Source organism: Vespula vulgaris, chromosome 9 (genome assembly GCF_905475345.1).
Source record: "Vespula vulgaris chromosome 9, iyVesVulg1.1, whole genome shotgun sequence".
Classification (NCBI taxonomy): domain Eukaryota; kingdom Metazoa; phylum Arthropoda; class Insecta; order Hymenoptera; family Vespidae; genus Vespula; species Vespula vulgaris.
In genome coordinates this window covers 6,785,919-6,813,774 of record NC_066594.1, presented here as the reverse complement: position 1 = coordinate 6,813,774, position 27,856 = coordinate 6,785,919, and the positions used below count along the sequence as shown (strand labels likewise).

Genomic DNA, 27,856 nt, shown 5'->3' with positions numbered 1-27,856 from the left:
TTATCTTTTTTATTCATATATGATAAAATTCTATTAATTTTATCAGCAGCTATGAACAAGTATTTGTAATTATTTTTTAGTATCTAAGTATGAAATTATAAAACTGAAGGTTTAAACTTTCAATTTAAATGTGAGATTAAAGTTATAAAAATAAGAATATTTTCAACATAGATATTATGCATTTGTTATATCAGATTTAATAAAAATATTAGAATTATTATACTTGAAATGTTTATTATATTTTCTAACAAAATGCAGACTGAAAATATTAGTTTTTAATAGAAATAATTAAATTACACCAAAATAGTGACATTAAAACAACAAACTATTCTATTAGTATTTTATGAATGCATTTGAATCAAGATGACATCCATCCCTTTATTTACATTAGTTTGTGAACAATTTCACATACATTACATATTCTAAATCTTAATTCTGTTATTGGATAAGTGATATTTTGTGAACATTTCAGCTTTATTAGAGGTAATGTCAAAAGATATAACTATGCCACATTGAGTCAACAGCAAACATATACTGAAATTCGCACCTTTGTTCAATATTTAAAAATTATGATAAGTACCCAAAGTAAAATTTTAAAAAGTATTTAATTGAAGGTAAATTCACTACACAAATTTTATATTAGTGGTCTTTTCTAAATTGAAATTTCAAAAATGTAACTAAACTTGCAGTCAATTATTTTGGATTAACTTTTTCAAAATCTTAGTTTATCTATAATGAACCATGATATATGCACTATGAAAATATTTTGTATATGGAAATTAAATGTAATCATAAAAGTTTGCTAATGACAAAGATATTAATAAAAATATTTTTAATTTACCAATTATATCACATAATATATATATATAATATATATATGATATATATTATATACATATTATATACATATATTATATATATGTATTACATATATATTATATATATATTATATATATATACGATATTAATTAAAGTAATGTAGTAATTGAATGAAAGCAAATTAATAAGATTAAATTAAAATTGGATTTGTTCATAACATATACGATTTATAATAAATGCATTTCGTATATGTTGGACTGTGTCTGTAAGTTTCATATTTCAAGTAGAGTATAATTTTGTTCAAATATGTCAAAATAAAAATGATAATGAATTTGTACGGTTACAATTTTCACGCATTTCAATTTTACTGATGTAACATTTGATTCGTGCAAATTCACTCAACAATATGTTACATTATTAATAACTAAAAATGAGATTTTTATATTGAACATATAAGCAACACAATTTTTGTGCTATGTATCAAAAAGGGGGGAAAATGCATTAGAAACTATCCTATATTTTTATTTCTTGTCATTTGGGTAAGCTGTTCAATTTTCAACTATTCGACTTATGTCCAGAAGAATAGAAAACAATTATAGCTTATTGCCGTGTCATATGTGAATTTGTTAAATATACGTAAAGTAATTTGTATCTAATATGAATTTGTATGAAAAATGACATTGACATCGAAAGAACTTGTTTACAACTCGACGTGATAGCAAACTCATTAATAGGCGTATTTTTCAATAGATTAACTCTCATTACACATTGTTTAGAAGCTTAAGTGCATATTTATCATTTCAAAGAGTACTTGTAGAAATACTAAAAGAGAAATAGCACTTTGGAAAGCTAGTTTCGTAATGTCGCAAAAAACATTTTTTAGCGATAAAATTGATAAAATTATTCGTTTTTGATAAATTGAAAGTGAATGAAAAAGTAAGGGTCATAAAATATACAACAAATATGATAACGCATAATAACTGCTTACACAAGAAATTATGAATAATCCTTTAATAATAATTGTAAGAACCCCATTGATTATAAGGTCCATATGCTTGTGGACCACCTTGTCCATACTGCCAATTTTGATAATTTGCATAATTAGGATCTGATGGAGGCGGATATTGTTGATAACCTTGTTGATAGCCACCTTGACCTCCATATTGTCCACCTTGAAACTGTTGTTGTGACTGATAAGGTCCGCTTGGTCCACTGCTATACTGATAAGATTGAGAACCTACAGATGGTGGTGGAGGTATATTAGACTGTTCTCCAGTTTTCACTTTCTTCGGAGGAGAAGAGTCACTGTAATAGAAGATAACAAAAAAATACTATCTTGTATCAAATTTTTAATATCAAAAAAATATAAAAATTAACAAATATATAAATATACTTGATAAGCTTAAGAACTATAATATTTTAAATACTTATATGTACAACAAGTAGAAACAATAATTCGTACGTTTTATTATCATCACTCTTTGTCTTTTTTCGTTCTTTTGCCTGTTTTATACACTTTTGGAACTGTTCGTGTGCTTTTAAAACTTGTCGAATGTCAGGACTGAAGTCTTCAAGGAATTCTACTTTACGTTGTGCAAATAAAACTCTTTGTTCCAAATCAGCATGTTCTCTTTCTATAAACATATCCATGTATCCAACGACTTCTTGCGTATCAACCGGATTTCTCTGTAACCCCAGATCTATTAATTGCAAGTACAATCTTGGGTTATCTTTATCTTTCTCTGTGGCCTGTTGAAAAAAATCATTCGTATAACGAAAACAATTTCAGGCATTAAATTTAACGGTCGAAAAAAAATGTATAAATATACCTTTAGTAATACTTTAATAGCTTTATCCACATCGTTCTTAACTTTGCAAAGAAAACGAGCGTATTTTACTGCAATGTTATTAGCAATTGTCCTATTCTTGCTGTTGCTTATATAGTTTTCATACAATGTACAAGCTTTTTCTAAATCGTTACGTCTGCGTTCTAAATTTATTCTTCGATAGGCTATTTGTAACATATTGGGTAATACATTATCGATATTTTCCAATATAGTAGCAGCTTTTTCAAAATTGCCCTGACCTTCCTCGAAGGTCGCCCACTGCAGATGTAAATTAGGTTTCTTCGGATGATGAACCATGCATGCTCTCGAATAAACATCTCTTATTTTTTCTACATTATCACCTTTCAATGATTCCAGATAACGTACAAACTGTAAATAGAAAATTACATAACATCGATCGATAGAAAAAAAATATTTTTTTTAATCATTATAATTAACGTACCCGCATCCAAAATTCATCATAGAGTGCACACGCTATGAGACATCTTTCAAAAAGAATGATGATTCTATTTTGATCCTTTTGTTCAATTTCAAAATCCAAGTATTCCTTCCAATTCTTTAACTGGCACCGTTCTAAAGGTTTAACGTGAAAGTATGGCCTCTTAATCTGTTATTCAAAGATGATATTACGATTTACGGTTGTTTTGTGTGTTAAAATAAATATCGATTGCTCAAAGATTTAAAAAAATGTTCAATGTTACAACAGAATTTCTTACCCCTTCTTCGTATGACCATCTAGCAGCCACTGCATTAACATTTGCTTTATGCATTTTACGTCTACTACTGATGATCTTTTCTCTGATAGCACGTGTCTCCTCGTCCGTAGGTGGCATTTCGTGAGGAGGTGGTTCTTCTCCTGGTGGCGCATCGTCCGCAGCTGATGCTGACGTAGCGTCGTCTGCTTTTAGAAGAGCTTTAACTTCGGCTCGGAGAGCAAGGAAATCATCGACGCTTAAAATTCGGTTTGGTAAATTTGAAGAGACGAATTCTTGAAAAGCTTCAAAATGAGAAATATATCCAAGGGTAGGGGTGCACAATAATCGATCGTACAATGCCGTTACTCTACTCAAACGCTTTCCTTCTAATTCCCATTTTATGTAACTCTCCCAAAGACGATCAGATCTAGCATAATAATGAAAAAGGTAATAATATAATATTGCTTTTTATCTCCGCGTTTACTATCTTAATCTTATTTACCTAAATTCCAATCCGCACGCTTGAATAGCCCTTTCGTATTGTTCACGAAGTTTTTCTTCGTCCTTTTCGTAGACAGTTTTGCAGTGGTTGATGTAATGCAGCCAGAGGTCGACGCTGAGTGAAATAGCTTTCGAACCTTGGTCGAATACCTGTAGTAACGATTCGTAATCACACTTAGAAGAGTTTACAAATAATTGGACTGACGCCGGGTAGTCTTATACCTATTTTTAGCTTTTGTTAAGCATTACGGTTTTTAGTAACGTATACTCACATACCGTACGCGTACTGTAAATAAAGATTGATATAATTAACACTGAGATTGCAGAGCATTGTGCATTCACCTTAAAGTCAGGGAGTGTTCCAATCTGGGTGCCTCAGTGTCTTCCATCACTCATTCTTGTTCCCTCTCTGGCACGTGCACGTCCTAAGTCTTTGTTTCTGACTTTGACTTAACACCCAACCCAATCTTACTTACATTAAGTAAGGTACCACATCTTATGCTTAAGTTACAATACTTTCTGTAGTAAGCTATGTGTACAAATGCTTACAAGTAAATATTACACACAATTTCTTGAACGATAATATATCGCAAATGGAAATAACTAGCCTTCATGTGACTTACGTATCGTACGTAGAGTATCGTTATATCGATATTGATAAAACAATAATACGTAATATAGCATTATAGATATCACAGAATAATTAAATAAGTAGCTATTTGGTAAACGGAGAGAGTCGTATAGGTGCCGCAAGACGTGCTAGGCTGTTGGAAGGGAAAACCATATTTACGTGCGTGCACACTGCCCACGCGTCTTCCTAACTCGAGCTATTTTCATTAGATTGCGTTAATTAAATGATATCATAATAAGAAATATAAACCTAATGAAGAAACAAACGAATTAACTCACCATTTGGACATTTTCGGGGTTGCCCTTCTTCTTCTCGTAATCAGCGAACTTCCGCCAGTAACCATAGCAATACGGGTACCGCTCCAAAAATTTGGTGTATGCTTCACGCGCTGCCTCTGCGTCGTTCTAAAACACGTGCGTGTATCTGTGTGGGTATTCATTTGTGTATGTTGTAAACTTATTACTAAATAATGTAAAAATTAAAAGAAAAAGGAAGGTAGTAGGGAAAGGGGAAATAATATAATTTATAATAACATTATTCTCAATACCTCTTGGTCAACATATTGTAGAAGATATGTCCACCCTGTAAAATCTGATGGATCCTCATTGACAGCTTTCCAATACTTTTCTAATTCAGGGAGAGTTTTCTTTTTTGGCGATGCTGGCTTTATATCCAGTTTATTATCTCCAAGCTCTGTTTCACTGGATAAAGCGACTTTCTTCGCGGGTGTCTCATCATTATTCTCAGAAGTTGGAGAACTAGGATCATATTCTCCTTCTGCATTTAATTTTCTTTTATCTATAGTAATAAACAAAACGAGTTAAAATCCATATGGCCAATAAATATAAATTAAGTAATTATTTTTAATATGATTTACTGACTTCCTCCTTCCGTTTTAGCTTTTTTTTCTGGTGTTTTATTTATAGACTTAATACCACTTTTTCTTTTCTTTTCACTATCTGGTGGTAATTCGTCTTCCGAGACAGATTCTGTTTCACCTAAATCAGCAGGAGCAGCTGCTGGTAATTCTTCGTCAGAGACAGCTTCAGTTTCTGGTTCCTAATAACGTAAAATGTATAAACGTTACAATAAACATTAATTACATATTAAATTTGATATAAAAATTCTTTACAAAATCGTGAATTACCTTAGCAGCTGCTTCATTAGGTAATTCATCTTCAGAAACTGCTTCTGTATCTGGTTCTGTTTTTTTTATACCATTATCAATTTGAAAGTTTGACTCATTTCCTTCAGTAATTTCTATAGTCGAAAGTTCTATGTTTTCAGTTTCCATTGCTTCTGCGTCCGGTTCCACTTTATCCACAATATTTTCTACAACTTCTGATATTTCTTGTTGTGAATCATCAACCTCCATAACTTCAATACCTGTATCGACATGACTGATTACATTATCTGAATGAATTCCATCCGTATCCAAAATTTTGGTCACTTGTGTTATTGTATCACCATCTTCTGTTACAACTTCTTCAAAATCAATCAATACACGTTGATTGCTTATCTCATCATTACTTATACTTTGTCCTTCCATCTCAATCTGTGTAGTTTCACAAAGCATATCTTCCTTGTCCATACTACTCTCTTCTATAATTATTGTATCACATTCTGTACCAGAATGTTCCTGCTGTAAAATAATCATATTTAATTTGAAATGTTATACGATTGATATATCAAAATGGTTTGTTACATACCATTAAATGTGTAGCTTCTTTTACTTTAAGTGAAGATAAAATAGGTGTATTAGGCATATTATTTACATTTGGTGGAGGAGGAGCTTCTAATTCTGGTACACCTATCTCCGACTGTATACTTTGATCTATTGTAACTTCATGAACATTAGTGTCTCCTGAATCTTCTAATTCTAAATGTAACATAGGAGCACTGTCATTGTGTCGCTCAATTATAATGTCATTCAATCTTTGTACACCATTTTCAGAAAGGCTTTCTACCACTTCTAACACATGAGATTCCTCCTAAAATAAAAGTTTTCATTGTATTAACTAAATCTTATATCACATAGAAGAATGAACAATGTATTTACCATTGCAAAATATACTTTATTACATACCTCTATCCCCTCAATTTCTCGAATTTTTTTAGGGGAACGAGTAGCTCTCGCTAGAAGCTTCTTCACTGGTGATTTTTTCGCCACCACTGGTGTTTTACGAGCACGACCAGACCTTGTACGTTGTACTAAAAGATAGAAAAAAAAATTGAATGTAATTAATATAAACGAAAAATGAAACATTCTATATACGTGACGCCATTTGCTCAATGGCGGTACGTAAACGGTGATTACTACCGGGTGTGCAATGCACTTTGGTTACCTCAATAAATCGTACTACAAACGAATTATCTATTTTATATGCAAAATTATTTATACTACCTTAACCAAATTTATTCAAACAGATATTCCGTATATATACCTGGTTCAGCTAAAGTAACTTCGCTTTCATCACCGCTCGCAGAGGACATCTTTTTTACTTTAACCAAATCTGTAAAATGTAAAGCGCAAAATTGAAACACAAAATGGCGACATGAGATCACTTTTACAAGAAATATATGATACACAGATCATAGAAATTGAAAGACGAAAGATTTTCAAGTCGGTATATCTGCTCACATCTAGCAAATGGAAATGAAGCTTGCTAATAGTACGTATCACGTGATCCACTGAGAGAGATTTTATTGGACAAAATAACGAACCAACATTGTGAAGTCACTGAAACATTTTACGACGATGTTGATTGGTCGATGCTGATATCTAACTACAAGCATTCCATTTCGACAAGGTGTTGCGTATTTAAATAATATCAAGCATATTATAATAGGTACGTATTATATGTAATAAAAATTATTTAAAATAGAAATTATTTACAAAGAAGAATATATTAGAAAAATTTGTAAGACGTTAATGCAGTAATAAAGAAACAATGAAAACGATCCAAAAGTATACATGCAACGTATATTGAACCGCGTGATAAGATTGTCAAGGTCGCCCGACAGTGTAGCTGTGGTTAGCTGAAAGATAACACATACAACAAATCAATGTTGTGACATGTTTTTCTATCTTTTTCTACAAAATATTTGTCTGTCATAATATTAATGCGTACTTATTTAAAATTCGACGAGAATCATAAGCTATGCTACAAAAGACTCTCAAATATTTGAACTCTTTTGTTATTTGCCAGTTCATCATACGAACGGCTCAAAATTCTCATTCTCTTAAATCAATTTTTATTGACGTACTGCATGTCAGTACTGACTACTCATTTCACGTAGATCGTACTTATAAAAACATCGTAATATCGACATAATTTTCTTACTTATTATTTGCTCCTCGATGTTTCACATCGGGGATGTCGGAGCGGTTTATTCTAATCACTTTTTTTGACATCGAAAAGTGTAATTCAATTTACCTGGATCTGAAGATCGCAGTAGGAAATGTCTTACAGTGATGGTGGGCGACCGGCACGAAAATTCGGTACAAAGTCACCTAAGAAGCTTTGCGTGACTAAGAGTGAAAACAGTGATAAAACTACGACGACTATTAATTGTAACAATCACCATCACAATCATCATCATCATCATCATCATAGCCATCGATTTCTCGATAATCCACAACCGTCGGTGCACAAACGCAATTTGTATATTGTTTCTTTTCCCCTTATATTATTGTTTAACGTTTTAAGAACTTTGCTTTATCAACTTTTTGTGGTGTTTAAGTACTTGTATACATCTACCTCACAACTGATTCAACGAAGACAAGCTACAAAGCATAGTTGCCAGCTTGAAATAGTTGTTGGTCAAAAGTCTGAAAATAATTTGACTCGTGATTTGATTAATACTGCACAAAGTGAAAGTGAAGAGATGTCACAAGTACCTAAGAGAGCGATTGGACCTGGTCCTGGCGATCCACTGCTCGCTAAACAAAAGCATCACCATCGTAGAGCTTTTGAGTTTATTAGTAAAGCACTCAAAATTGATGAAGATAATGAAGGTAACAAAAAATAATTGATTCCTGATAAGAAGATATTATGTCTTATGAAAGGTATTACAATTTTAAATATTTGTTGATTCTATTTCTTACTAGGAAAAAAAGAAATGGCTATAGAACTTTATAAAAAAGGAATTGGCGAATTAGAAAAAGGAATAGCTGTTGAATGCACTGGTGGCCGTGGCGAAGTATGGGAACATGCACAAAGATTGCATGATAAAATGTGTACAAATTTAGCAATGGCTAAGGATAGGCTTGACTTCTTAGGTTTGTACAGCTATATTTATTAATCGTTCTATGCTTTTTGCGCTATTGCATTATTCTGTAAAAAATCAAATATTATGAAGTACAATTTTTTTTTTGTAATTCTATGTACTATATGAAACATTGCTCACAATTGTTCTTTATATGGAAAAATTGGATCTTATGGCACATGTAAAGTGATAGCAATAGCACAAAAAAGATCGATGTATTTAGCATGCTTATGTGCTAATTATTTCTTAATGTTTGTGTGTGTGTGCGTGCGTGCGTGCGTGTATGACGAGTGACACCAGTTCGCATAATTTTGTATTACAAAATTTACCTTTGGCACAATCTATTATTAATTCTGTTTCACAACCATCAGAACTATGTCATTAAGACAACTTAATGCATTTGGAAAATTAGTGGCCAACTTATAAATAGCAGCATATCTAATTGCGATAAAAATTGACGCAGTTTGAATAATATCCTAACATAGCCTATTTTTTTAATGGGTTTATGTTTAGTCTTATTTCCTCTTTAGCTACTTAGCCTACTGCAGCATGGCAGAGAGTGTTTTTCCTTTTTGTAGTGAGTGTGTGTGAGCTGAAAAAACTGGATATCGCCAATGAATATCGTACTTCTGGAAATAAATTGGACAACGAACATCCAGGAAAACTTCTGAGGGCTCGTCGCAGTGTACACACATTACAAACTACTCGTACAGCTTCTTTAAATATAAGTCATAATAAAAATATGAATAATTCACAAACAGTAAATACAGGACAGAACACATGCACTCAGATTCCCAAATTAAGGCCACGATCTCCAAAAAACTGTTGCGTGCATCCTTCTGAAGGTATTGTTTGTCTGATATTCTGGGCTTAAATAATTGTAATTAGAAAGTAGGTAGATTATGTCTATTTGTAGTTCTGCTTTTTTTAATTCCATGCATTTCATGTTTCCATATAAAATGCATTTAAAATATGGCCATATAGTGTGATGTAATAGATAAATATAAGTATGTAATCAAATAGAAATATTACTATTAATGATCCCTGCTTATATAGACATAAGATTAGATAAACAGATACCCAGCAAATATATTCTTTTATGCATATGATAAGATTGGAAATGGACTTCTGTGTGATTCCTCAAATGTATTTAATTTTACTGATAAATGTGTGTATTACTTGTAATATCAAAATGATGTTTTTTGATAAACTTTAATTTATTTTAAAGTATTGATACCAATTACTAATATTGTATTAGCAATATAAATGTTAATGCCATTATTAATCTTAATTCCACCTGTATATGAATACTTAACAATTGATTTGTTCATGCAATTTACTTACTTTAGATGAAGTACTTTATTTAAATACCAGGAAATAAACATATCCTTCTTTGATACATAAATTTTCTTTCAACATTTATAAATACATATGCAATATTTTATTTTAGCATCACAAATTTTTTTCACTAATATCAATAATACTATGTGTGCCTATAAATATTCTTACCTTATCTTGTTTATTGTGATGTTTATCTTTTTATTTATACCTCTATATTTTAATCTATTTTGCATTATCAATGTTATGGTTGTTATTACAGCATCTGGAAGAAAACTATCTGTTCCTGGAAAACGATTAATGGGTACAAATATGAGTAAGAGTCAAACATTGCCACGCAGTATGGGTCGCACAACAAATATTCAACCTACTCATAGAGTGACACCCATAAAACCATCGTCAACACCACCTTCTGTAAAAAGACAATTATCTGTACCTGGTAATGGTTCACCTTTAAGAAGACCTGCAACACCAACTACATCAAACAGTAACAGAAGTACACCAACACGAAAAGTACCTCTTCTAAAAGGTGTAGATCCAAAGCTTGCTCAAGTTATATTAGATGAAATCTTAGAAGGTGGAACAGCTATCCAATGGGAAGATATTGCTGGTCAAGAGGTTTGTAAATAACAATTTGATAGATGAAAATAAATATATGTATTGAATTGATTTTATACATGTAATATTTAAATTTGTAGACTGCAAAACAGGCTTTGCAAGAAATGGTGATATTACCCTCATTGCGACCAGAATTGTTCACAGGATTACGAACTCCTGCAAGAGGATTGTTATTGTTTGGTCCTCCTGGAAATGGAAAAACTCTTCTAGCACGTGCCGTAGCTACGCAATGTAATGCAACATTTTTTTCAATATCTGCTGCTAGCCTAACTTCCAAATATGTAGGGGAAGGTGAAAAGTTAGTAAGGGCACTTTTTGCAATAGCAAGAGAATTGCAACCATCTGTTATTTTTATTGATGAAGTAGATTCATTATTAAGTGAACGCAGAGATAATGAACACGAAGCTTCAAGGTATACTATTTAAAAATATAAATTTATAAATTTAGAATATTATAATAATACTTGTTCATTCCTGTATGAATTTTTTCTCAACAGACGATTGAAAACAGAATTTCTTGTTGAATTTGATGGTTTGCCATGTAACCCTGAAGAGAGAGTGCTCGTTATGGCTGCTACAAATAGACCACAAGAATTAGATGAGGCAGCATTGAGAAGATTTACGAAACGAGTATATGTTACGCTACCAGATATAGCAACAAGAATTATGTTACTTCAGAGACTTTTAGCAAAACATAATGATCCATTAACAAAGGAAGAACTCAAGGAAATGGCGATTTTAACAGAAGGATATTCTGGAAGTGATTTAACTGGTTTAGCAAAGGATGCAGCCCTTGGTCCTATCAGAGGTAATGTACTATGTTGTTTTATCATATAGCATGTGTGTAATAATAGTTGTATTATATATAAAAGGGATCGGATGGAAATTGATGATTTGACCATTCGGCCTGTATAATAATAATAACAAAACATAATAATAATTTCATTAGAAATATAGTGTAAATTACATTATCATTTGACAGAGTTGAATCCAGATCAGGTTAAAGAACTTGATCTTAATTCTGTACGCAATATTACAATGCAAGATTTTCGTGATTCTCTGAAGAGAATTCGTAGGTCAGTATCACCTGCTAGTTTGGCTGCATATGAGAAATGGAACTTTGCGTATGGTGACGTAAGTCTTTGATTTAAGTTAAATGTCTCTGGGAAGAGGCTTCCAAATTAATTATTTTTCGATATGAGTTCATATTTGTGGTATGATATATATTTGAAATATTTGAAGAAAGAAAAAGGATGTTCACAACATTATAAAGTAATTTATTGGGACATATTGAGTAGAATGTATATATGTAATGTTTTTTTTTTAATATTTCAATTAATCTACAATTAACGAAACAAAATATTAACGAAAACGAATAAATACTGTAGCCATATAACCAATGATATTTTTTTGATAATGCAATATAATATCATATAAAATATAACATTCACTATATTTAGTATGAATTATATATATGAATATGACTAAAAATGAATTTGTATCTTAGTCATTATTTTGTTATAATATTGTAATAGTTTTTATTATATTTAATGCCATAGAGTCCTAATAATTTGATTCCCTTTTTTTCAAATTTTTGTTATTTACAATAAGCTAGTTCATAATATTTTTATCAAGTCTTACTTTATTACTTACATGCAGAATGCATAATTTTGAATATTCTAATGAATATTGCTATGTATTACAGCAAAGTTGTAGAAAAGTACTTTATATCAGATATATTGTAAATAAGTTATTGTTGATATACATATATTGATATGAGTGATGAGATATAGCACTGCAGGAACAGCTGTATCTATAAAAAGAAGCAGCATGCATCTACTTAAATAGTAAGAATAAAGTTTAATTCTGTTATAACTAATAATGGTTATGACATTATTACAATTAAATATCAATTAATAGGTGTATATTGCAATGCAATATAATGCAATGCAAAACGACACACAGACACACACGCGCGCGCGCGCATGCAGTAAATTGTACACATCCAGGTATTACATTATAGGTATTGTTATATTTAAAGTACAGCTCAAAAATTTATTTGATCGTTATTAAGAACAATGTATTATAACTTGTTTGACTAATACTATTTGCCAAAGGTGATGGTATTTTACTTTAATGCATATTACACAAAACAACGAAATGAATGTAATGGGTATGAAAAATTACAGTGATTTATGGTTAATAAGAAAATAATCGAAAAACAATATCATTACGAAAAATGTAAAAAAGAAATACCCTGCAATGTATACGTATGGGTATATAATATTCGTCCATTGCTTCCAGTGCTCAAATATAGAATAATCATTGTTCATGTGATCGAAACAATCTGTGACTTAAAAGTGCGTTGAATGCATGTATATAGTTGATAAGCTAATTCCAATATAAATTCTATTATGAGCTTTTATCATTTAATTGTGTGTCCTTGCTTATATATTAAGTCTTTTATAGTCTTCATAAATTATTGTACTCTATAATATCAGTAAATTTAAATAGTAAATTATATTAATCACCTAAATATGCATATTATTTTAGTAGAGAACTGATCATTTGTTACCGTAAATATTTCATATTAAATGTATCATAATGGAAGAGTAATATATAGAACTCATTGAAAACTTAATTTCTCATTTAAAAATTATAGCTTTTTCATCTTAACATTTTGTAATTATATGTAATTGTAAAATGGAACAACACAATTGTGTTATGATGTAATCTGTATTTGTGAAAATGTTAATAGCTTTTTAATATATTTAAATTAATACATGTGCATTGTCATTGCATTCGTTAAACTAGAGCATGGTGGAAATTCTGACGCTGGTCTAAAATATAATTAATGTGTTAGAGTTAATATAAGATGATGTTTTGTATAAATTTTCTTAGCACATTAACAAAGTAAAAGTGCCAACGCAGTTACATTAATCCAACCTGCTCTGTTTTCGATTGCATTGTGATATTTGCTTATCATAAAATTTTGTACTTTTTCACTGCCTAAGTTTAAGTTATGCTCACTTCGTGTGCATCATTGTATGCATTGTATGTATAAAGACCTTCTTCGATGTAACTCCAAATTGTCAGCCTTATATAACAAAATGAGATGACATAAAAATACGTTAAAAAAAAAACAGGCCTTCCATTCTAAACATGCTCAGCCTTGATTAAGTTATTTTGCTACTTTTATATCATATAATGATAAATTTATAAGGTAACATCTGACTAACTTGTTATAATAGTAATTAATGCTATTTAAGCTATATCTAGTTATTGATTGGGATGCTGAAAAAAATGTATGCACATGCATTTTTTAAATCTTTGAACAAATGTGCACACTGTGATGATGATTCAATCGCGTATTTAATTATGTATTTAAAAATATATTATTCTAAGTCTTACATGATAATACCTTTGATAATTCATACTCTCTTGAATGCTATAAATAACTTAGGTCTTAGGCATTGAAACCTATAATTTGCAATTTCAGTAGCAGTTTCTGAACAAAAAAAGAAGAAAAATAATAAAAAGTAATATATATAAAAAAAAAAAAAAAACAGGAAATAAGAAACAAATCGGTTGAACATTTCCGTCAGATCGATGTGCATAATATTGTATTAAAAAATATAGCCCTTGCATCGCATATTTATAAGTTCGTCTTGTTGCCTAGATATTGCAGTAAAAACACGTGTGTGCGTTTTCACCTCAGTATTATATATTGTATTATGAGTAGAATATGTTGACCTTTACGTATATGATGTTACATATTTAAGTTCGCGTTGAGAACAAATATTGTTAATGACAAATAGTTAATGTTGATGTTCCTTACCGTTATTTAATCATATAAAGTAACTTTTAATTCGCAGTCATACTTTAATACTCCATACTCTGTACAAAATTGTAATACTTTGATTATTACTTTATTGCTATCACAATGTACGAACTATATATGCAGTAAAATCACGATGGAATGGATAGTACAAAGTGTATCCTTCTTATATATATACCCCGAAGAGTCGTCAAGGATATTAATGATGTTAGATTTACTAAGATCAATTTTTTTTAGGGTTTTCTAAAGTCTCTTGTAGTATATATCAAAATAAATTTTTAATTTAAACAATCTATACTTATCCATAAAAAATGCAATATTCCCATTTAGAGATAACTATTTACTACTCTCGTAGATGCGTTCTTCACGCTTTATTTATTATACACACGATATATTTTGCATGTAGTATTTACATATATATATATAAATTATTAAAGAAATATATATATATATATATGAATTATTAAAGAAATATATGTCATAAATGCATTAAAAATGTCAATATTTAGCAATATGAAGTTTCCAACGCTACCGATTGATAAATGATTTATCTACTATAAATATATTTTTTTTTATTATGTACAATATCAAATTCCATTTTCGAAGTGTATATAATAGGAGATTGCTTTTTTGTAGATCTCGCTATACGTTTGAAAATATTTCCAATATTTAAATATAACCTAATATAGAAAAAAATTATCTTTTAAATTGATATATAATTTTTGTAAAAGCGTACTGAGTGTAAAATAAAATTATATATGTTACAAACTATAAAATCATTTATCTCTAATTTTTTTTTGTATATAACACGGATGGAAAAAGAAGTATTAAAATACGATTAAAATATGTTTTAATAATGTAGGTTACAAAAGAATACAGAATGTCGTGTATTTTAAATATTTATTCCTTTTTTTCATTCAAAGGACAATTTGTTTTTATTATAAGATAACATTATCCTAAGCATCTCCGAGGGTTACTCACCCTGCTGTACCTAAATTACTTTTTATATAACACTTTTTTTGCGTCTTTCTTCGGTTCGCTGATTATTATTATTTTATTCATAGAGAAGTTCTTGAAATTGGCTTCTTTTCGTTCGATATCACTTATCGCAGTCAAGGTGCCATACTATGTCCTTCTTCTGTTTCTGCTGTTATTACATTCAGTACTGACTTTATACAAATTTGTTTTCAAAGTTGTATGGCTTTTTACCGTCGGTGGCGAAGTAAAGGGATAGTAAATTTTCCACAATGTCTTGATTACCATCTAGGCTCATTGAATTTGTGTTTATCATTAACAAGAAAATGATAAAAATCATTTAGCTATGCCAAAGGAGTCTTACATTGTGTATTGCTTTTTTCTTTTTTTTTTTAATCTTTGTAATTGTCATTACCACATGACATTTTTATTTTATCTTTGGTGTATACGAATGTTATATATTAAATAAATTTTCAAATTGAAGGATGTAATATACATTAAGGAAATAAAAATTTATTATCAGATATAAGATAATAATCAAAACTTACTAGATTAATAGTATTCTTGAAATTTAGTTCGAAAATATTGCTTGGAAGACACGAGGTTAGCATATCGTGCCATGCACTAAAAGCACAGAAAATATCTTGTTATTATTTCGACTGATTGTCAATTGATTTCAAATTGTTCTTTTATTGTAAATCATGAATATTGTTGATATATTAAAATAGTGAAAGATCTAATATATACCTTTCACTTTTGAATATTTTTAATATATGGAATTATTTTAATGCTATATTAGCGACCCCTGTGTGCTTGTAATTTCCAACGCCTTCAAAAGTAGCTCCTTATAATGGAAGTATATGAATGTTTACTACAGTTTTTCGTTATTATTAGACTTAAATTATAGGCTTTATTACACCTCACAGCTTACTATTTTTTTGTACAAATAGAGAAGAGTCACTAATATAACTTACAACTTATGAAGAATTCTCTCTCTCTCTCTCTCTCTTTCTCTCTTGGCTAAGTTTTTAGTACGATTAAATTGTATATGCCCGATGATATTTTTTTCAAGACAAAGTTATTTATTTTGTTACTGTAGCAAAATTATATATACATTACACCACCGACGATAAATATCACATAACGAGGAAAGTTTTTAACTCGTTTTTTCTTTTTTTTTTATTTTTTTTATTTTTTTTTGTTTTGACGCGCACTGTTTATTTGAAGGGCCCTGCATACGTCGGAACATGCACAAAATCTAGCTACATCACAGGCGCCGTGTGTTTAGCTATACTCTTTCTATCTTAATCTACCGTTAACATCATACTCCGTGTTTATCATAAATGAACATGTTGTCATACCGTTCATTAATGATTCGAGATAAACTAAGGATTGGTAATTGTGGCAAAAATATTAAAAAATATAACAACATAATGACCGCATACATACGAACACCTTACGCAGCACAACGAATGCAGGGCTCAAATCAGGGGCTTTAAAGAAGAGTTCAAAAATATACCTTGTTCAACATTATATCCATTAATCATAATTTTACATTGGATACATTAAAATTATCGTTAAATTATTATATTTTATTGAATTTACCTTTTCTGTATTGTCAAACAAAATTCAACTTCTATAGGAGAAACCTATTTTATTATTATTATTAGTCTTCTCGATATGATATATTATCTTGTTTACCCAAATAATAACAAAATAATATTAATTTTTGAATTTCTTCAAAATTCGACCACGAAATTTTCTAGAAAATCATTAATATCATGTGAAAAGTAAATAAAACTACTCTTCTCTTCTGTATACACAAATAAGTATACATGTGTTTTTAGTATAGATACATATTCTGCAAAAATATATGTATAATCACTCGTTTATATTTTTATAATCAGTAATTATAATTCAAAGTACCAACATAATTGTTAGAACAGGTATATGCTAGAACAAATACATAAAAGCCCCCAGGGCAAATATTTTGCACGTAACAATTAACTGATATCAATCATCAGTTTCATTGTGTAGGATATTGTGGCATGGTATATGTTACCATAGTCGGTTGTTGACCAGGTGGTAATGGGGCAGTTGCAGTCGGTGGTGCAGCAGTTGCTTGTGCAGGCTGCCATGTACCAGCACCAGGGGCAGGCATTCTCATACTGTTCATATACTGTTGTCCATAATATTGGCTATAATATTGAGCTGGTTGGAGAAATTGTCCTTGCATCTGTGGATAACCCTGTGGATACCAATAACCCATTTGTTGTCCATATCCATATGCATATTGACCAGCTCCAGTAGTAACCTGTAAGACAAATGTACCAAATGTTTAAGCACATTATACTTTTTATTTCTTATGAATTATTTAATAATACCTTAGAAATATACACTTCCTAGATCCTATCTATTTAAACATTATTAAAGATATTTTTATAAATCATAATTAACAAAGAAGTACAGTCAATGAAACTGATCAAATTATAAAAAAAGAAGTATTTTTTCATACATTTGTTTCATCTAGCATATATTTTGATAAAAAACTAATTTTTTATATTGAAGTTTATACAAAAATTAATGATAAAACAAGGAGAGAGAGAGAGAGAGAGAGAGAGAGAGAGAGAGAGAGAGAGAGAGAGAGAGAGAAAGAGAGAGAGAGAGAGAGAGAGAGAGAGAGACAGAGACAGAGAGAGTGGAGAGAGAGAGGAGAGAAGAGAGAAAAACAGACAGACAGACAGAGAGAAAAAGACAGAGAAAGAGAGAGAGAGAAAGAGGAAGAGAGAGATTAAGCTTTTCCAATGAATTTATAATAATAACAACCTGTTGAGCTTGATGATTGGCATTAGGACCCACACTATTAGGATCACCATTTTCTTTTCCCCAAAAGCACTTAACAATGCTACCACTGATTTCTGTATTATGTGTAGATTCTATGGCATGTGTTGCTGCTTCTTTAGTTGTGAACTTGATGAAAGCATAACCTTTATCCTTGAATACTCTTATGTCTTGAATGGTACCAAATGGTGAAAATGTTTTTGTTATTAATTCGTCTGTAACTCCATTTGTAAAACCTCCACAATATACCGTACAATTGGTCGGACTACTTTGGTTATACACCTGTCAATCAGATTATGATTATGTAAATAATAAAAGAATTATTATAAATTTTGAGAAAGCAGTACTATAATAATCTTATCACACAACAATTAAATGCATGTAATATATGTTACCTATGATTCCATTAACAAAAGCATCGAACACTCTCGATTGACATTCGTTTCTTTCAAATCATCTTAAACAAAAGTAAATCTAAACTCAAAAATTGAACCAAACTATATGGGAGATAGCGTTTATCGAAACCCGTCTAATTTAGTTATGCTAATATTTATTCTATCCTATTCCAGATGCTGCGGCTCATACTTTGTATAATCTTCTGATTGTGTGAAGATGATTTAGAAACAGAATATTCAAAATCTAACGTACCTCTTCATAATTAGGTTTACTATTGTTTGAGTGTCGTGGCCTTTCTGATCTTGGAGGTGGAGGCTTTCTGGTAGACCAATTTGTCCTAATGCATCGTGAGCCAAGCCACTGGCCATTCATAGCTGCTATCGCTGCTTCTGCTTCAGACTTTTTCACAAAGGACACAAATGCGTATCCTTTACTCTTCATTGTAGTCGGATCACGTACGATCCTGCAGTTGCTGATTTCACCAAAAGGGGCAAACGCTTCTTTTAATGTTTCGGTCTCGATTTCTGGAGAGAGATCACCCACGAATATGTGGTGATGGTTACTTGTGTCCAACTTTGGTTGATTTCCAGGGCTTGTCGCCCAGTTAACCTTCATCTCCTTATCCAGAAATGATCGCTTGTTCATGGCGGCTAGTGCCGTAGCCGCGCATTGATGGTTCGTGAATTCAACAAAAGCATAAGGATCGTTTCCTGGCTCCCGTATTATTTTACATCCTTTAACTGCACCAATTTGAGAGAAAAGTGCACACAAAAGGTCCTCCGACACCGAAGCGTCTAGATTTCCCACGTACAGCGTTCGTGGATTACTTTCCTCGCTCATGCTCGCTCTATTGGGGAACTTACTTTCTTATATTACTACTTTTCTTACGTTGTGTCGACTTAATATACAATTTACACCTCCAGTGGGCTCTAAGTGTATCTATCTCGACCCCAGCATCAGAATGTTCGTTTTCTCGCGTTTTCCAAGGAACGGACGGTTGAACGCGAAGCTACACCCAGCCTCTACGTCATACTAACATAAAATGGCCGCTCTGCTGCACAATCACTTTCCCTTTATTCATCGGCATAAATGTACATATTTTTCCAAATAATTCTCTTAATATACGATAACGAATTTTTACGTTTTTAAATAGCACACAGAAAAGCTTTATGACAATAAATCACTGCTTCTAATACGCCACTTTTTTTGACAAAGTAGTAAAGAACACGTGTTTTTGTATCACCCGTCGGATTTCATAACAGGTAGCGCGAAAATGCTTATTATCCATTGGCATATAGAAATTACTAGCACAACGCTTTACAAAAGCTTGCTTTTCATTGTGCATCGGTATTCGTTCGCACAATTAATCGCAATAATATCTTTTATAATTATTTTTAATTGAACATATTAACTTTTTTTACATATTTATGTATATTTTTTTATTTATTTTTTATTTTTTTTATTTTTATTTTTTTATTCCACACGAAATAATAATTACTAACGATTCAAAAAATCCACCTACAATATTCACCCATATATCTATATATACGATAGAGTTTAACAAATATATATATATATATATATATATATATATATATATATATGTTGTTTATAATTGGCCAAATTATTACTTTTTCAACTATTACATTTCAAATGAAATCTAAATTAAAATGTATTAAAAGCGTACTTCAAGCGATCTAATTTTTAACTTTAAACATTTGTTTCAATCTCAAATTTTAAACATTTCCCGCTAGCTGATTCGAGTATTCCCATTTTTTTTTCATTTTAAAGCGAATTGTGTTTATATATATATATATATATATAATTATATTTCTATTTATATTATATTAATTATCTTTATATGATTATATTTACTTTATTATTACGATTTGAAGGAGTAATTTTTTTAAAGGTATATAAAAAATATTAACGATCAAATAATTGTCTACATTTTTTATATTTATTTTACCTTAAGGCGCTTAGGGAAGAAACATTTTTAAAGGTGGTACCTTAAGTTAAGCACGTAGATTGGTTATTTAAATGCAGGCGATTGGTTATTTAATTATTACAAATTCTCACGTATTTACTAACATAAAGAATACGAAAAAAAGAAAACAAGTAAGAAAAATAAAGTTAATATTTCTAATGCGATTGGTTATTTGACAATAAAATTTGTATATGCTTGAGGCCTAGAGAGGGGATGTATTTAATGTCGTATGTTATTGATAAAACATACGTATAATGACATATCTTATCTATATCTAAAATCTATGTACATATTTATACATTCTTGAAGATTTATATATAATATGTATATATATATATACATACATACACACACATACATATATATGAGTATATTTATTGTAAACTTATATCAATATATAGATAGACTTTAATTCGTTATTAATAATATGTCGATTTTTCTTGCAAACGAAAGTCGTACTGTATTACGTGTTGCTTTATGTAATAAATCGCATTCTAATTGGACAATATTATATATGTCCATTCAATCGGTAATGTAGATAGTTACGCTTCGTCCTATCTGGCTCTATCTACTGGATAAGATGATAAGTATTATTATCTGGTGCACAGTGTATTATTCGTTTTTTTGCATGTGGTATGTATGCATCTAAATCTTAAACGAAAAACATATCGACAGATGGCTTAAGATCATGTTATGATTAATAAATTCCAGTTAAATTTGTCGAACTATATGGAAAAGGAAATAATAGGAAGTGTAATAAGAACGTTGGCGTATTAATGCGAAGGTTATAATTACGAAATTATTAATTCGAAATTGAAATTTTTGGCAGGAAATATATTTGTGCATCGAGGGAAATAGTAATCGAAACATGGCGTTTGTTTCTTTAGTGAGCTTCGAAATTACTTTTCTTAAGGTCGTAATACTTTCGTAACTTCGGCTGTTATACAGAGGACGACGTATTTTTTAAAATTTCCGAATGTTGTCCCGAAATATTGTCATTATTATTCGAATCGATAGTTATGTAGTATAGATCATACGGAAATTTTAAAGAATGAAGAAAGATATTGTTATTTGTGTCTTATGGGATGCGGACTGTATTTGAAATATCGGAATATCCAAAATGACGTCTCGTAGTTACACCAAATCCTACAGTCGCAAGGTCAGTAGTGTGACACCTGGGAGCATTCAATTTGATAAGCTTTTTCGAGAAAATAGTAATAGACCTTCTGCTGCCAAGTCAGCAGGTACTGTTGGAAAATGGGGTATAACATCTTTTACATCTATCAGAAGCACGAATATCAATGGTATGTATTTATTATTTTCATATAATTTTTATTACATCTTATATTTAGATAGTATTATAGATTTAAATATTTCAACAAAAAATTATACCAAATTATATTCAAAATTTTCTAATCCATATATTTTCATGTCGGTAAAGCTTATTATGAAATTGTTATTAGCACAGTTTCTCCCATTCTTTTATTATGACTCATTCATAACGCAGTTTTCTTTTTTGTTTTTTTCTTTCTTTTTTTTTCTTAAGTTCATCTTTATTATACCTTTTCACCTTTATGAATAAGTTATTTAATATGATGTAATTGTATTTATATATATACAAGATATTAATATTAAACGTGTATTATATTGCATATTATACATTATTATATCTAAAAAGTATAGCATTTATATGAATAATACATATAATTTAAAAATTTATTCGTTTTATATATATAAATAATATAACGTATATATTTTGAATAACTTTTATATTATTTATCATATAAAGTTTTCCAAAGAATGTATATTTGATATCTAGCTGATATACATGTGTGTGCGCGTGTGTGTAGGATAATAAGTTTTATTATTTAACAATTTCAAGTATAAGCAATTAGTTTTGATTATATTTTTTATAATTTTAATATTACAAATATTAATTGGATATGTCAAAGAACTGAATATATATATATATATATATATTATTTTCTCATTTATATATAGGAAGGAGAGATAATATTCACAATTCATTTGGTGCAAAAAGGATGAAAATTGATTATAGTAACCAGAATACACGTGTGAATTCTGGAAAAGATCCCTTTTCATTTGAAATTGATCCAACTAGTAAGACAGATACTACATCAGCTGTTGTAAAGCCGAAGAAATTTTTTAAAAGTAGAAATGTACCACCAGTAATAGAAGAATCTCGCCAAGACGTGGCAATATACAGACAAGTACCTGATTCACAATATGGTAGAACACGCGCTCCAAAGCAGCCTCAACAACCCCTGCCAAAACAGCCCTTACCAAAAGCAATGCATACTCCTACAAAGAAAGTATCAGAAAGTGTAGATAATACTGGTAATGAAACATCAAATAGAGAAGAAGGAAAACCTCCAATTGTCTTAAGAATATGTAAGGGTACTGCAAGATTAGTTTGCGGAGATGTGCAAAATAATCAGGATCAAGAACCTGAAACTTACAGAATTTCTACACCTCTTACTAGTCCCTCTAAAATAGATATTGAACGTAAAAGTAATACAGAACCATCAATCAAAACGGATCTTAAGACAACTCGTTCTCAGCAACCAATTGTATCTACAGTATCGATACCATTAGAAAATTCTGATATGCGACGAACGACACGTAGTCGTGCAAAAAATTTACATTTAGACATAACAGGTTCTTCTGCTGTTACAACAGCATCAACTACTTCAAATACACATAGTTCTGGACTCTCCTTAACTCTTAGAAAATCCGTTACAGATTCCAATAACACTCTTATATCCCATTATGATATTGTTAAGACTGATTGTAGTTCAACGTACCCATGTAAACCAACAATAGAACCTTTAATCGGACGAGACCAGCCACTGCCAACGACAACTCAAGAACTTATTGATATTCTTTCAAGTGATGCAGATCCTATGCAAACAAGACCAATGATCTTAAATGTCCCTGAAACTGAAGATAATTCTGAAATTACCTCAGATGAGGTTCAACATTGTTCTATAGATATCCCTACAAATGAAGTGATACCTGAAACTAATAGACAACCAGAGAAAGAAACAGAAGCAGAAGCAGAAGCAGAACAAGAACTAGAACCAGAAGGTGAAACTGAGGTGGAACCTGATCCTGAAACAGAATTGGAATCATCAGCTCATGTAGCTGATTCTGAAACTGCAGCAGCTAAGACATTAGTAGATCAGGATTGGTTTTCAGGTAGCGATGATAGTGAAGGTGTGAGTGGCAATGTTGAAAATGAAATGCCTTTGCACGTAACAAGTACAGTTTCAGAATCACAAACTTTAAATGCTCCTACAACAAATGTACCATCTAAGCCTGTTACTAAAAAGGGTAGCATTTTTAAAAGTCGTTCAACAGGGACAACAAATGGAAATAAAAGACGTGCATTGTATAAACACAAGTGGTGTGATAGTGATAAAGAATCTAGTACGACAGATACACCTAATATTGGGAATGTAATTCCTACTATAGCTTCAGGATCACACAGTACCACTGGATCTGAAGCATATGCTGGAGAATTTGAGACTTCTCAACTTACAAGAGTTGTGACTTATCCTGAAACTGATATAGACTTTACGGATGATTCTGAAGCTGTTACAAGTGTTCGTTGTTGCAGGAAAGTTAAAGGTGTAAGTATATATTATACGAATGTTCGAAGTCATATATGTTGCATCAAGGTGATAAGGCTCATTGATATTAGGATTTATTGATGATGATAACATTATTTTGTAGTTTTACACTGTAGTAAAGAATGTGAAGAAGGCCCATCAAATTCAAGAAAGTGGAGAATTTCAGGAATTTAATGATGATGTTGAATATATATTGGATACTTTAAGAGAAAATAATCCAAATGCTACACGTTGCCTTTCAGCTATACGCTTAGCAAGCAAATGCATGGCTCCTGCCTTTCGTATGCATGTACGTGCTCACGGAACCGTTGCTAAATTTTTTAAAGCATTACATGATGCCACTAAAGATCAAGTATGTTTTTCATTTACTATTTTAATATCCAAAAAAATGGATGAACTTTAATATTATTTTGTATTGCAATTAGAGTCTTGGCCTGTGTACAGCAACCGTAATGTTTGTGTTAAGTCAAGATCGTCTAGCGATGGATTTAGACCGAGATTGCTTAGAACTAATGTTAAGTTTATTAGAATCTGATGCCAGTCATAAAGATGCGCTTGACGATTGTGGCCTTAGTAGGGCTGAATTATTAAAAAATAAGGAAAAAGTACGGCAATTGTGTGCGGATATTCAAGCACAAGGGCATGCAAAGCATCTAAATTTGGATAATATTACCGTGAGTAATTTAATCATTTCTGTGATTAATCTACATTAATTTTAAATGGAAACGAAATGTGATAAAATTGATTTATCTTCGCAGGTTGGACAATTAGCTATGGAAACACTTCTCAGTCTAACTTCAAAACGTGCAGGAGAGTGGTTTAAAGAAGAACTTCGAGAATTAGGTGGCTTAGAACATATTGTAAAAACAGTCAGGGAATGTCATCGCCACATTAATGCGCACGATGTTACGAGAGCTGGTTGGACAGAACCATTATTAGATAAATTACGTAAAGTCGACAGATGTTTACGTGTATTAGAAAACGTAAGGACTATCTACTATAAATTATAATGCGAATTATGCTAAATATTATTATTCAATTTTACGTATAGCACTAATAATATATATTATATTTATGATTAGGTTACACATATGAACGAAGAGAATCAAGTATATTTATTAAAATATGATGATGGTGTACTAGTAAGTACTTTAGCAAGTCTTTATTACTTATGTGGACAAGAGATTCCCATTTATCCAACCATAGACCCAAGTGATAAAAGCTCAATTGGTGCTGTTGTCAGAGAATGTCTTTTTGCTATTATCAAAGTTCTCATAAACCTCACTCATCGATTCAATAGACAATGTAAGCTTATTGGGTTTTATATTATTTTCATTTTTCAGAGATTGATTTTATTTATTGCTATAATTATATATTTTTTGCAGCTTGTGGAAGCAAATTAGTGGGATCACAAAGTGGTGTGGTTGATTGTAGTTTGTATCTTTTATTACGTATACCAGAATCGCTACCAGAAGAAAAAAGATTTGATATGATGATGTTGGCGTTAATTCTTTTAATAAATTTAGTAGAGCAATGTGATGATAATAAGCAACATCTTATTGAGTCAAAGGCTCCTCCATCTACAGAAAATATTTTTGATGGTATGTGTTTTGTATAAGCACTATATACGTATTACTCAAGTATATGCATTTATCAAAACGTATGTAATTATATTTATAAATCAAAATGTTTTTGTAGCTGAAGAAAGTGGTGTAGAGTCTTTGATTGATCTCTTTTATAAACAAGAAGAATTGGCACGAGCGGAAGAGCAAAAAACTGATGCAATTTTGGATGGTAAAAAAGATTCAGAACAGACAGAAACAGTGTCAACAACAACAAAATCCCAGGAAGAATTTATTGAAGAAACTGTTACCAAATGTTCGTATATGTATTTCTTAATGGTGTACAATACACAAACTTAATTATATTACATTAATCTTTCTTCAGTATTGCAGAAAGCTGGACGCCACATGGAACATACTTTAATAGGTGCATATGTTGTTCTCCTACTTGGATACTTAATAATGGATAACAAGGTAAAAATTGCTTGATTTATATTTCAGTAGAGATATATAGTACATTAGCAAAAGTAGATTATGGAATAAGATAAGATATTGTCATGTTGAGATACTATGATATCTTTTAGGATTACGAGTCACTTGTACGTAGCAGACTCCCAGATAACAGCTTTTCCACAATGGTATCTGTACTTCAAAAGTTTTTCAATTTTATGAATTTAACAGCATCGGTAATTATTCATCATTTGATTTTATATAAGTTTAATTATATATTGCATTTAATAACACAGTCCTCAATAATTTGAAATATTTTTATATAGAATGAAGTAAGTAGTTGTGGAATAGCAGCTACTGAAAAGGTGATTAAGTTCCTAAAAATGTCGGACGTTAGAACTGAAGAGGAGCGAAATGAATTACCATTACCAGCACTGGAAGACCCCAATATGATGCTTGATTTGACCTCATCTTGATTAATATATTATGCACATATTGACAGCATTTTCTGTTTTACTGGCATACAAAATGAGCCAAAGTTATCTATGTCTGAGAAAGGAATCCCTGTTATTTCATAGATTGGTCACCTGTTTCGTATTAATCGTATGTGTGTATACGTGTATATATACGCTCTCACGCGTGTATATACATGCATACATACATACGTACGTATACACACACAAACATACATACATATATATATATAAATATATATATATTTATTCATTTACATAATTTATTACTTTATGTTTCATTAATTTTCATGTGGCTTGCTTTTCATTCACAGCATTTTAGATCTTAAGCTTTAGTTGTTACTTAAATATGGAGACAAAAGAATGCAAATCGTAGTGATTGATCTTGTAATTATAAAAACGTACCTCTACATGAGTATCAATTGGATATCGTAATTAAAAGAAACTCGTTCAGTCAAATGGACAGGAAGAATGATCATCAATAATATTGTGAACTTTATCATATAGAGTGTAGTTTATTTGCTGTATAGTAATAGATGAATTTATCTTTGTACAATCATTTAAAAGTTACATAAACTGTGTTTTCAAACCTGTTAAGTAATTGATAATGTTGGGTATAAAAGAACCCTTCAATATTCAAAATAGTGTTATGTAAGCTTATTTTAATATTAAAATTACATTAAACTATAAGCCTTGTAAATGTACATTTATAAATTATAATTGTATCTTACATTCAACAGTTTTTTGTTATTTTTATCATTGGACATGTGCATTATTTTATATTAACATATGTGATTACGATCAACACTTGCATTTAAAATAACCGAACATAATTATAGCGATGTAGCGATTACTTACGAGTCTGCGAATATTTTTAATTTTGTATGATTTCGGTCACGCTTGTTTGTATAATCCTAAGATTGTATCGTAGTCTTCACGCGTGACAGTTCGGCGATGTTCGGTT

The 27,856-nt window shown here is 30.6% G+C and overlaps 4 protein-coding genes across 8 annotated transcripts; 2 read left to right on the top strand and 2 right to left on the bottom strand.

The window, feature by feature from the left end:
- Positions 1–328: 328 nt before the first annotated feature.
- On the bottom strand, positions 329–7,096 carry LOC127066159 (pre-mRNA-processing factor 39). Of its 2 annotated transcripts, none has more exons than XM_050999544.1 (13): positions 6,938–7,096; positions 6,580–6,704; positions 6,203–6,484; positions 5,641–6,135; positions 5,375–5,552; positions 5,041–5,291; positions 4,772–4,897; positions 3,864–4,012; positions 3,383–3,788; positions 3,109–3,273; positions 2,649–3,035; positions 2,282–2,568; positions 329–2,124 (listed from the first exon to the last, which is right to left on the bottom strand). In XM_050999544.1, exons 1-13 carry the CDS (start codon positions 6,984–6,986, stop codon positions 1,830–1,832), a joined length of 3,195 nt encoding a protein of 1,064 aa, XP_050855501.1. In that variant the 5' UTR covers positions 6,987–7,096; the 3' UTR covers positions 329–1,829. The 2 variants fall into 2 exon arrangements, with proteins under 2 accessions (XP_050855501.1, XP_050855502.1); XM_050999545.1 differs by having other exon boundaries at positions 6,269–6,484.
- A 147-nt stretch (positions 7,097–7,243) lies between these two features.
- Positions 7,244–14,706, top strand: LOC127066168 (spastin). Of its 4 annotated transcripts, none has more exons than XM_050999573.1 (8): positions 7,244–7,342; positions 8,238–8,511; positions 8,605–8,775; positions 9,341–9,607; positions 10,363–10,718; positions 10,799–11,130; positions 11,215–11,525; positions 11,700–14,706. In XM_050999573.1, exons 2-8 carry the CDS (start codon positions 8,382–8,384, stop codon positions 11,861–11,863), a joined length of 1,731 nt encoding a protein of 576 aa, XP_050855530.1. In that variant the 5' UTR covers positions 7,244–7,342; positions 8,238–8,381; the 3' UTR covers positions 11,864–14,706. The 4 variants fall into 4 exon arrangements, with proteins under 4 accessions (XP_050855530.1, XP_050855528.1, XP_050855529.1 ...); XM_050999574.1 differs by lacking the exon at positions 7,244–7,342 and adding an exon at positions 8,016–8,158; XM_050999571.1 differs by lacking the exon at positions 7,244–7,342 and having other exon boundaries at positions 7,360–8,511.
- A 682-nt stretch (positions 14,707–15,388) lies between these two features.
- On the bottom strand, positions 15,389–20,026 carry LOC127066177 (nucleolysin TIAR). The gene is made up of 4 exons (XM_050999591.1): positions 19,020–20,026; positions 18,357–18,653; positions 17,593–17,844; positions 15,389–15,702 (listed from the first exon to the last, which is right to left on the bottom strand). The coding sequence occupies exons 1-4, from the start codon at positions 19,605–19,607 to the stop codon at positions 15,655–15,657; spliced, it is 1,185 nt and encodes a 394-aa protein (XP_050855548.1). The 5' UTR covers positions 19,608–20,026; the 3' UTR covers positions 15,389–15,654.
- A 1,345-nt stretch (positions 20,027–21,371) lies between these two features.
- LOC127066517 (protein wings apart-like) lies at positions 21,372–27,629 on the top strand. The gene is made up of 11 exons (XM_051000362.1): positions 21,372–22,058; positions 22,756–24,407; positions 24,511–24,759; positions 24,833–25,081; positions 25,166–25,390; positions 25,490–25,712; positions 25,793–26,008; positions 26,106–26,285; positions 26,355–26,443; positions 26,554–26,655; positions 26,746–27,629. The coding sequence occupies exons 1-11, from the start codon at positions 21,875–21,877 to the stop codon at positions 26,893–26,895; spliced, it is 3,519 nt and encodes a 1,172-aa protein (XP_050856319.1). The 5' UTR covers positions 21,372–21,874; the 3' UTR covers positions 26,896–27,629.
- The last annotated feature ends 227 nt before the right edge of the window (positions 27,630–27,856 follow it).